Source organism: Xenopus laevis, chromosome 4S, assembly GCF_017654675.1.
Source record: "Xenopus laevis strain J_2021 chromosome 4S, Xenopus_laevis_v10.1, whole genome shotgun sequence".
Classification (NCBI taxonomy): domain Eukaryota; kingdom Metazoa; phylum Chordata; class Amphibia; order Anura; family Pipidae; genus Xenopus; species Xenopus laevis.
Window position 1 is genome coordinate 131533622 of NC_054378.1, and position 12154 is coordinate 131545775.

Consider the following 12154-nt stretch of genomic DNA (forward strand, 5'->3'; position numbering starts at 1 on the left):
TGTGTGTGTGTAATTGTGCACATATAACTGTGTGTGTAATTGTGTGTGTAATTGTGCACATATAACTGTGTGTAATTGTGTGTAGTGTTACATGCTGACACTCTGCTCCCAGTGCAAATGATACACACTCAGTATAACTGTGAGGGGGGGTTGCTAGTGAGCACACAGGGGGCTGCAGTGAGAGGCGCAGGGAGTTGTTGCAGTGGGTGCAGCCTCCCTTGTCTGTCCCTACTGGAGGTCAGAGATTCACTATAGGCTCTTCCCCTGGCTCTGGGCGGGGAGAGGGGGGTCTCCTACAGAGGTGCAGCAGTTTGGAAAACTTTCAGGCTTGTGTCATTCTCCCTGCAGAGCTGAAGCGGCTCCATGTGATTGGCACAAACATCCCGGATCTATTTGCCCCCAGTAACCACGGGGACGACAGGAGAGTTGGCACATTGGATCTTACTCTGCCCAAAATGCAAGGGAGCCTCGATCAGTTCAGATGGGACCCTCGTTGTACCCTGTGCCTCTAACAGAACTGCTGGGAGTCTTACAGTCTGACGGCGTTACTTGTGCTCTCGGGGGGAGCCAGTCTGATGCCATTACTGGTGACTGTGGATGGGGCAAAACTTCAACTTTGTGTCATTATCGCTGAACCCCTTGTGAGTGGCCGGTCTACAAACATTCCTGGCCAGGGGCAACTCGGCCACCATTGCTGGGTTCCTGGGGAGGACACCATTCTGCCCCCATCTGTCTGGCAACTTCATAGGAGAAACCGTTAAGGGGAACAATGCAGCACCCCTTGGAGTTAGGGGGCCATTACTTTGCCCATGATGCATTTGTGGACCACAGATCCCATCGCTATAGAAGTTTTATGATAGAGGAGATTCTGACCGACCATCAGGACCCCAAAGTTTCTCCACCTGCCGGGGAGTTGCTAAAGTTTGGGGTGCAAGCACTTCTCTCAGCCAGACCTTATCATAATCATCTAGGTATGTACCCCCAAACCTCTACCTTCTTCATTCTCTTTGGCCTCCAATAATGGTCAGACACTTCTCTCACAGCTACGTGTTCCTCCTGTATCTCACATAGGTGTGTGCCCATATTGTGCCCAACTGGGACATAAACCTAAACAGAGGGGTGCTGCCCATACAAGAAATCTTTCCCTACTGTATCCAGGCTGGAACCTGCCCCTATAGACACATGGAGACCCTGTTGTTTCCATGTGGAAGGATAAGCACCCCAGTCTGTGTATAGAGCTTAGGCAAGGCCCACCCAAAAATAATATAGGTATATACTGGTCTGACATATCCATTCTAGTAACCTCACTGCATCTTTCTCTATCAAATACCCCCTGTAATAATAATACTAATAATAATAATACCATGGATATGGGAGAATGAGAATTTTAGGAATTAAATAATACGTAGAATAATAAGTGTGCGAACATATAGGAATAAATCTGTATAAAATATTTGTTATTAAATATGAACTCAATTCTATATTTCCCATTCTTTTTCTTCCTGGACATTAATCGATGTGTTTATTCACCTCGAAAGGTAAAGTGAATCCAAGGCATAATAATGTAGGAATAATAGCAGGGTAAGAATATTATACACTGAATACTAGAGAATTCCAAATCATTCCCCCCTATAAAACGACTTCATCCATTCAATAAAAAACACTTCAATTAATATATTGTATCCTAATATTTTGTCTTATATATTCCGGCCAGAATATCTAATAATCCGCTTTCTCCCTCCTCTCTTTTAAATGATTTCTCTAAAGACACACAGTCATATTTATGGCAATCACAAGGGGTCGGGTAGGACTTTATTATTTTTAGTTTAGATTTAAACAAACAAAAAAGTCGGAGAATTCCTTGGATATTTCGTTAGGGTTAAAAATGCCGAAACAAAGTTTAAGACGATTCCCTTTATTCCGAGTGATTTTCCACCTTCTTCGTTTCCTGTTTTAATTCCTCCACGTACTGTGTTAATGCGACAATTAGGGGGTTATTTACTAAACTCCGAATGCAAAAATAACGAAAAATGTGTGATTTTTTTTTTTATAAAATTGGACTTTTAAAAAATTGGAATTTATTAAACCCCAAGGATGGAAAAGTCCAAAGCTGAAAATCCGGCATCTCAGACCTGTCAAGGTTGCATATAAGTCAATGGGAGAAGTCACAATGTTTTTTTGATTTTGTGCAATACCCCCAAGTTTTCGGATGAAAATTCTGAAAAAATCCTTAAAATATTGAGATAAATTTGGACTTTGATAAATAACCCTCAAAAATATAACCGGAGGCACCGACTGCAACCGATTTAAAGATACAAATCATTAAAGAGAGAAATAATAATTATCCTCCAAATGGCCGTTGATAGAATTCTATTCATTAAGTGGCAATGGATTGTTGTGAATTATATTTAATTACTTATTTCCTCCCGAGACTCAATAAATAACTTGATTTATTTCTGTTTCATCGTTATTGTTTCATGTCGACGCCTCATTAAGTTTAGTGATTAAATTGCTGCTCTAGGTGACGTGTAAATAACTTGACTCAGGCAACAGATTTGGGTCGATTTAGAACCTGATTTCATTACACCAATCACTTCTAGAGAGTCACCGGGTATTGCTCAAACAGAGCCTGAAGTTTCACTCTTAATTAACCAGTAGCTTTATAGTTATTACAGTGATGAGACCTGTTATCCAGAATACTTGGGACCTGGGGTTTTCCGGATAATTGATCTTCCGTAATTTAGATCTTCATGCCTTAAGTCTACTAGAAAATCATATAAACATGAAATAAACCCAATAGGCTGGTTTTGCCTCCAATAAGGATTAATTATATCTTAGTTGGGATCAAGTACAAGATACTGTTTTATTATTACACAGGAAAAGGAAATCATTTTTGAAAATTTGGGTTATTTTGATAAAATGGCATGTATTGGTAATTAGGAGCTTTCTGGATAACAGGATTCTGAATAATGAATCCCATACCTGTACAAGGTTCTATTTTATTATTACAGAGAAAAGATAAATAGTTTTACGGCCTTTCCGTAATTGGGAGCTTTTCTGGATAACAGGATTCCAGATAATATACCTGTATAGAGATACAATGCTCTGGATCTGGAGTTTTCCAGATAAGGATCTTTCCATAATTTGGATCTTCATACCTTAACTCTACTAGAAAATCATATAAACATTAAATAAAGCCAATAGGCTGGTTTTGCTTCCAATAAGGATTAATTATATCTTAGTTGGGATCAAGTACAAAATACTGTTTTATTATTACACAGAAAAAGGGAATCATTTTTTTAAAAAATTGGATTATTTGCGTAAAACGGATTCTATGGGAGACGGCCTTTCTGTGAATAACGGGTTTCCAGATAACAGATCCCATATCTGTATTATTATTATTACTATTTAAAATGTATTTGTTTGTAAAAAAGGCATGCATGTCCATGTGTGTCAACGTAAAGATAAAAATATTTCATTCATGAGTGTATTTTTAAATGAATGAATTAAATTGTAAATATTTAAATATTAATTGAAATATTACAATTTTAATATTTAAAATTATATATATACACACACACATATATTCCTGAATGTAGGCAGCGCAGACCAGATTTTAAAAAATCACTTCTTCATTAACAAAATTTTAAAAAAAATCATGTAGACCGTCTGTTATCAAGATGATAAATAAATATATATTTAAATTATTGAAAAGAACCAAATCTGTATTATTGTGTATAACAATTTTATATATATAGTTTCAGTTTAACCACAATTACACTGAAAAATGAGTTGACAAATATTAAAGGATTTTACTTTGCTTTATTGTATATAACAATTGGTAATTTGGAGCAGGGAAAAACATTGTATTATTATTATTATTATTATTATTATTATTAAAGTGACTGCCATATGAACTCAGTATAATCCAGGTATTTATCTGTATCAGATTCCCAGTGCAATAATATCATTCTCTGTCTGCGCCGCCAATCTCAAATTTGAAATGAAGTTATTTTAACTCTCTCTCTACCTGTTTTAGGACATTTTTCCATTGAGGATTTCCTTAAAATGTGTCCCTTTGACCCCAAAAATAGCACACAGTTTTAGAAAATGACCTCCAAGCCATAAAATAATAATAATACTAATTCCCCTCTAATTAAGGTATTCATCACCAGAAAAAAAAAACGAAGCAAATAATTACTCAGACTGAGAGGAAAATAATAAAATTGCCAACAAATATTTAGAATTGTAGGAAACAAAGAAACCAATGAAATTATTCAATATTCCTTATAAATTCAGACAAAATAATGTTAATTACATTTGATAAAAATCCTTTTAGTCAATGTGATCTTTAGTAAGTCACGCACAACGCAATTTTTTGTGTGGGTCCCTACGTGCGCTCATTTGTTTATCTTTATATAATTCTGTACATTTTTTATTAATAAATCCTCCTTTTGCTCATAGTCAGCTGTAAGGTGAAGGGGAAAACATTTCTTTCATTGACATTTTAATTAAAATACTAATCACAGACTGAAATGTTATATTCAATTATTATTTCTTTAATTCAATGAATCCTACTGAAGCCAAATATATTTTGGGTAACAAAAATATTGGATAATTACACAAATGATCACATTGTTTTTAGAAAAAAGTTGAATGATAGTAAAACTTTTTTTTATTTCCTAATTTGGACATTTTTATTTCCTAATGTGTTGTGATTATTTAATGCATTTATTTAACTGTTAAATAGAGTGTTCATCAATGTACAGTAGCACTCATTTTTTTTTATTTTTTATTTATTTCTGAAATATACTCCAAAATCCGCACAGGTTATTTCCCCTTATTTATCAATTTGGTTTTTTTTGGATTTTTGCCGGAAAACCACGAAATCTTCAGATTTATGCATGAAATCCAGAGCAGATCAGTAAGGGGCAGATTTATCGAGGGTAGAATTTCGAGGGTTAAAAAACCCTCGAAGTAAAATCCTTCGAATTCGAATATCGAATTCGAAGGATTTTACCGCAAAAGCTTTGATCGAACGATAAAATAATTCGAAGGATAAAATCATTCGAATAGAACGATTCGAACGATTTTAAGCGATCGATCGAAGGATTTTTATTTGACCAAAAAAAAACTGGTGCTGGGGAAGGTCCCCATAGGCTAACATTGCACCTCGGTACGTTTAAAGTGGCGAAGTATGAAGTCGAAGTATTTTTTAAAGAGACAGTACGTAGACTATCGAATGGTCGAATAGTCTAACGTTTTTTACTTCGAATCGTTCGAATCATTCGATTCGATCGAATTCAACCCATTGGATGGTCGAAGTACCCAAAAAAATACTTCGAAATTCGAATTTTTTTCCATTCGAATTCTTCACTCGAGCTTATTAAATCTGCCCCTAAATCTTTGGGACTTCTCCCATTGACTTATATACAACCTCGCAGGTCTGAGATGCCGGATTTTTGGATTCTGACTATTTCCATCCTCGAGGTATAATAAATCATGAAAAATTCGAGTTTTTTGTTTTTCACAAAAACGTTGGATTTTATAGTAGAAATAACTCGAATTTTTCAAGTTTTTGGCATTTGGACTTTAATAAATAACCCCTTAAATGTTTCAAGTTTTCCATATTTTTTAAGGTGGCCATAGACGTTACAATTTTGATGTTTCCAATACACACGTGTAGAGCTGAATGGTCAGATAAACATATAGAAACAATAGAATTCTACCTGTATCTGACCATTCAGCTCTAACAATGGCCCATGTTCGGGTGCCTTCAAAGGTGCCCAATCCAATTTTTTCAGCCAGCCCAATCCACGAGCCGACTAATATCCAAGTCTTCTGCCCATATCACTCGGCTCATCTCCCACCTAAAAACACACATTGAATATTGTGTGAAAATGAATTTCATTGGATATAATTGGTGTGTCTATGGCCACCTTAAATCAGTTCTATTTCTGCTTCATCAGACATTTAATGATAACTGGACATCATATTAGGCTCAAACCGTAGAAATAAAATAACACCAATAACTTTTAAAGAGCCTTTTGTTGAAAGTCCTTGTGAGATTGACCCGAAATAAGTGTATTGGTATTTTTCAAGCCGGTGGAATATAATAAATCTGCTAAAATAGAAATGAAGCCGTTAGTATAGCGGTTGTGTGACGCGGGGAAGTCGTATATAAATGACGGTCCAATATCTGTTTTCGGTATGAAGTTTACACAATTCAGCACATGAAAATGTCAATATTTAACAGGAGAACATAAATATTTAGTAAAATGAACCCTCCATTGAAAGAGGCAGAGATGAGACGATAACTCTGTTATTTTAGGACTTTATTGAGGATTCCAACAATGACAAACTGAATTTGGGGAAGCGATTCCTGAGGGCGGCGAATATTCCCATTCGAGGGAAGCTCTATAGGAAGTTCATCAGGGAAATCCAATTAAAGTGCAACATTCAGGAACATATTGTTAGATCTCTGCATTGGGCTCAGGATAAATCCAATTCCCTATAGTTGTATAACTTCTGCACGTTATCCGGATCTAATGCAAAGTTTTATCCTGAGAAAGCAAAGTGAGGGGCCACTTATGTAATTAAATATTACAGAAATTGACACTTGGAGGGTTATTTATCAAGGTTCGAATTTATCTCAGTGTTTCTAATATCATTATCAAACTACGAACAACTCCGAATTCCCGAATGGACCTTATTTATGAAGAAAAAAGACAGGAAAAATAGGGTGGGGCAAACCTCGGAGCTTTCCATGAAAACTCAGAATTTTTTTTCCGCTGAAACAACGATTTTTTCTTGGGTTTTTGCACCAAAACCCCAAAATCATCTGATATCGGTATGAACATTAGCGCAGACACTGGCACCTTCCCCATTGACTTATACAGGACCTCGAGAGCTTTTAGACGCCGGGGTTTTGGATTCAGAGTTTTTAGACCATCAGACTTTAATATAGTTTTAATTTTTTTTTTTTTGTTCCAAAAACCTGAGGTTCGGATATTCAGACCTTGATAAATAACCCCTAGGTGTGTGATTTGCTTTACTTTCCCACAGGGCGGCTGGTGACAGGTAGGACAGAGCTGCAGGTAACTATACTCAGGTATCTCACTCATACTCTGTCTCTTTGCAGCATTACTAAAGGCAGAACAAACGTCGCTTTTCAAGTTCCCCCTGAGTCCATTGTCCTGTCCAGTCTTGGGCTCCCCCATTAGTTCTGCATTGCTCTCCGCTGGCTCTGGACTCCAGGGGGGCTCAGGAACACCCCATCATCTCCCCTTAGAGCTTCACCTCCGAGGCAAGTTGGAATCCAGCTTCTCAGAGCAGGGGAGCAGTAAATCAAAGAAGGGAAGAAGAAGTCGAACGGTTTTCACTGAACTTCAACTGATGGGGCTGGAAAAGCGGTTTGAGAAACAGAAATACCTCTCGACCCCCGACAGGTTGGTGCATCTGCCCTGGGTCTCCCCTGTGACCCTAAAACCCCCATCCGTTTATTATTATACTAATCCATGGTCATCAGTCAGGGCTCTCACTAGACCCAAATATATGGAATATTATGATATTATCTGAGAAATATATATTTAAGGTGATTTATACATTATAAATGATATCATCTCAATTCCCATAGTGAGGGTGTAAGCTCTATACACAGCCATGGCCACTGTTAGTGATGGAACTGTATGATGATTGTGATGCTCAATGAATGTAAGTGATAATGGGGCAATAATGAATGTAAGTGATAATGGGGCAATAATGAATGTAAGTGATAATGGGGCAATAATGAATGTAAGTGATAATGGGGCAATAATGAATGTAAGTGATAATGGGGCAATAATGAATGTAAGTGATAATGGGGCAATAATGAATGTAAGTGATAATGGGGCAATAATGAATGTAAGTGATAATGGGGCAATAATGAATGTAAGTGATAATGGGGCAATAAGCGGCCGGGGACGTGTTTATGATGGTTGGAGAAGCAGCGAGCAGAGAAAATGGGGCCTCTCTGGCCAATAAAATAGACAATTGTTGGCCAAATTTATTCATTTCCCCTGAAATGTTCCTATGGGATTGTGTGCCCAGTGCAAAGCTCTTGTCTTGTGTATAAAGGGGTCACCCCTGCCCCACAGCTGAAGATATGGGGGAAATTGGGTCTTAAATTCAAGACATTTACTTTATACATTTCATGCAACTTCAGAATAACTTTTAAAAGGGAAATTCACTTTCCAGTTGGAACAGAAAGGAAACAAATGTAACAATCACCTAAAAGAAAAAATGTAGCCCAAAGCAGCTCAGGTTCTTGCTTGGTCGGATCACTAACACTTCACATAAAATGAAACCTCTATAAACATTAATAACATTTTCTAACGGCCGAGTGAAAGACAATGCCGAGTGCCCTAGAGAAGAAGACGCCATAAGACTCCATACTGTTTTATAGTGACTAATGTAACCAATAGAATTCCTGAAGCTTCAACAATCGGATCCAGTGATCAATTTTAACAGGACCAGAATGTCTATAGGTTTCTTTAACCGATTTGTAAACACGACTAATTATTCCAATATGTCCCTAAACTCCCCCAACCGTGCAGGAAAGTGGGGGTGGGACCTTCCTAATAAATAATTTACACCAATTTCTTACTAATTATAAGCAGAGAGGAACAATTGTACTTTATTTGTACTTCTATTTGCACCTCTAGTGCTATTTTATTTGTTTGGAAGGGGAATTACAGCAAATACAAACATTGTCTGCAGAAAAATATATCACACAAACAGCCCATATTTCAAATATTTTGAGATAAACCAATGTAAGTTGCAATAACCAATGAATGAGCGCATTATCAGTGGACAAGCACATACACAAGGGATTCTTATGGCTCTGGACCCAATATATGCTTTTATAGGGGGTCTTCTTATAATAACCATTAAAATGATATATTGGCTCACGGTGCTGACTCTCTCACAGAATATGAGGCAGAACAGAAATACTTATTGAAATGGACAGAGCTTTAGATTTAAGAAGGGGTTGGATGGTGTTTAGCAAGTGAGGGAATACAGGGATATGGGAGAGAGCTCATAGTACAAGTTGATCCAGGGACTGGTCCCATTGCCATTTTGGAGTCAGGAAGGAATTTTTCCCCCTCTGAGGCAAATTGGAGAGACTTCAGATGGGTTTTTGCCTTCCTCTGGATCAACTGGCAGTTAGGCAGGTTATATATAGACTTAAAGGTTGAACTTGATGGACCTAACTTGCTATGTTACTATTTTACTGAGAATGTCACTTTCATAGGATCCTTTAAGTCTCTTTCAGAACCAAGACATTGCCTTTTCTTGCTTAAAAATACGTAGTGGGGAGATGGTTAATGTGCAATGAATTAGACGGCAGTTGGAGCAGGTCTGGGGCAGTGGAAGGACAATAACCTGAGAACATTGTGCTGTGTTGCAGGATAGACCTGGCCGAATCCCTGGGCCTCAGTCAACTGCAGGTGAAAACCTGGTACCAGAACCGACGGATGAAATGGAAGAAAATAGTAAGTGATCGTTGCCCCATCGCTCAGTCTTGTGTAATAATGTACCTGAAATAGAATGAACTCGCACACAGGCCTCTGCCTTTTATTATATCTGCTGGGTACATATGTGTGTATAGAAGTATATGTGTGTGTATAGAAGTATATGTGTGTGTATATAAGTATATGTGTGTGTATATAAGTATATGTGTGTATATATAAGTATATGTGTGTATATAAGTATATGTGTATATATATAAGTATATGTGTGTATATATAAGTATATGTGTATATATATAAGTATATGTGTGTATATATAAGTATATGTTTGTATATAAGTATATGTGTGTATATATAAGTATATGTGTGTATATAAGTATATGTGTGTATATAAGTATATGTGTGTATAAGTATATGTGTGTATATAAGTATATGTGTGTATATAAGTATATGTGTATTGTGTATATAAGTATATGTGTGTGTATATAAGCATATGTGTGTGTATAAGTATATGTGTGTATATAAGTATATGTGTGTGTATATAAGTATATGTGTGTATATATAAGTATATGAGTGTATATAAGTATATGTGTGTGTATAAGTATATGTGTGTGTATATAAGCATATGTGTGTGTATATAAGTATATGTGTATATATATAAGTATATGTGTGTATATATAAGTATATGTTTGTATATAAGTATATGTGTGTATATATAAGTATATGTGTGTATATAAGTATATGTGTGTATATATAAGTATATGTGTGTATATAAGTATATGTGTGTATATAAGTATATGTGTGTATATAAGTATATGTGTGTGTATATAAGCATATGTGTGTGTATAAGTATATGTGTGTATATAAGTATATGTGTGTGTATATAAGTATATGTGTGTATATATAAGTATATGAGTGTATATAAGTATATGTGTGTGTATAAGTATATGTGTGTGTATATAAGCATATGTGTGTGTATATAAGCATATGTGTGTGTATAAGTATATGTGTGTATATAAGTATATGTGTGTGTATATAAGTATATGTGTGTATATATAAGTATATGAGTGTATATAAGTATATGTGTGTGTATAAGTATATGTGTGTGTATATAAGTATATGTGTGTGTATATAAGTATATGTGTGTGTATATAAGTATATGTGTGTGTATATAAGTATATGTGTGTATATATAAGTATATGTGTGTATATATAAGTATATGTGTGTGTATAGAAGTGTGTGTGTGTGTGTGATTGTATATATGAAGCTGTATACAGTCTTATTATCTCTCTGTGTCTGTATAGATAATATGAGTGAATATTGCCTCATGTTCTGTATGTTTTCCTACAGGTATTACAAGGAGGAGGACTTGAATCCCCAACAAAACCCAAAGGACGCCCCAAAAAGAACTCCATTCCCAGCAGTGAGCAGCTGACAGAGCAAGAACAGACAAAGGAGGCAGAGAAGCTGACAGAGAGTCTCCACTCAACCTCTGAGGTTAATCAAGAGGAGTAATTAAGGTGCTTAATGACTGTGCCCAGTACAGACCTAATTAGGATAATGGCACCAACCCAGGAGGAGCCTGGGGCCCGAGCAGGATCCACTACACGTCCTCTCCAATAGGAGCATAATGGGCTGCTCCAAAATCAGCACCAAGAGACTAAGGCAGGAGTAATATTCATGTAGATGCCCCCCGAGGTGCCCCAGCAGACTTAGCTCCTCCCACCAGGTGCTCCGAGAGACCCTCAACTTCTCATCCCCAACCCAGATCCACACAAGTTCATGGGCACCGAGGGACTGGCACCTGGGGACACTTTGCCCACGACTGGGCCCTAAATGATGAGTCTGGTGTCAAGAACGTGGACTTTTGTTTCACATATGGAAATGGGGACGTTAAATGCAATAAACATAATTGAAAAGAAGAATCCCTGCAGCAACGTTTGCTAAGGAATTGCAGGAAAAGAAGATTCTCATGGTCAGTAGAAAATTCTCTAATATTCCTTCTCCTCCCAAGTATTTCATCTATTTGATTTTCCTTCCCAGGGAAACGCAGAACTGACTGCAGAATTCTTTCTTTTCTGCTCCACCAACATAAACTCTGTTTCTATTGAAACCATTAACCCCCTCGGCTCCCTCTTGGACTGCGCCACTGCTGTGATTAGCACGAGAAATTAACCCCCGGTGTGCTGAGGGCTCTCTCGTCAATAAACCCTTCTCCAAAATGACTGTGTAAACCTCAGTTTTGTCGATGTTGTTTTTTTCCCCGCGCTGACTAATTTTATTTTTAAAAAACGTTGCCTTGTTGCCGACAAATAAATGAATTCAATATTTCTACAATATTCAGAATCCGTTTTTAATGTGGGTTATTTTTTTTGTTATCTTAACTTGTTAGTATATATGAATAAAAATTATATCAAATGATCCTTTTTAGCAATAATAAAAGTACATAGACGCAACTGAGCTTTTACGTTAGCAGATTGGGACATAAACAACCAGCATTTTAGCTGAATTTTGAAAAAATGTACCTAAACAAATCAGACATTTTTGGGGTTTAACTCTGTTACTTAAATTTTAGAAATATATTTTTTATAAGAATCGTGCTCTGTTTATCTCCAGTGGCGGTGAAACACTGGTTGGAGAATATT

At 36.6% G+C, this 12154-nt stretch overlaps 1 protein-coding gene across 1 annotated transcript; it reads left to right on the plus strand.

Moving 5' to 3' along the window:
• Nucleotides 1-321: 321 nt before the first annotated feature.
• barx1.S (BARX homeobox 1 S homeolog) lies at nt 322-11840 on the plus strand. Its single transcript, XM_018240950.2, has 4 exons — nt 322-971; nt 7142-7448; nt 9449-9533; nt 10860-11840. Exons 1-4 carry the CDS (start codon nt 770-772, stop codon nt 11022-11024), a joined length of 759 nt encoding a protein of 252 aa, XP_018096439.1. The 5' UTR covers nt 322-769; the 3' UTR covers nt 11025-11840.
• The last annotated feature ends 314 nt before the right edge of the window (nt 11841-12154 follow it).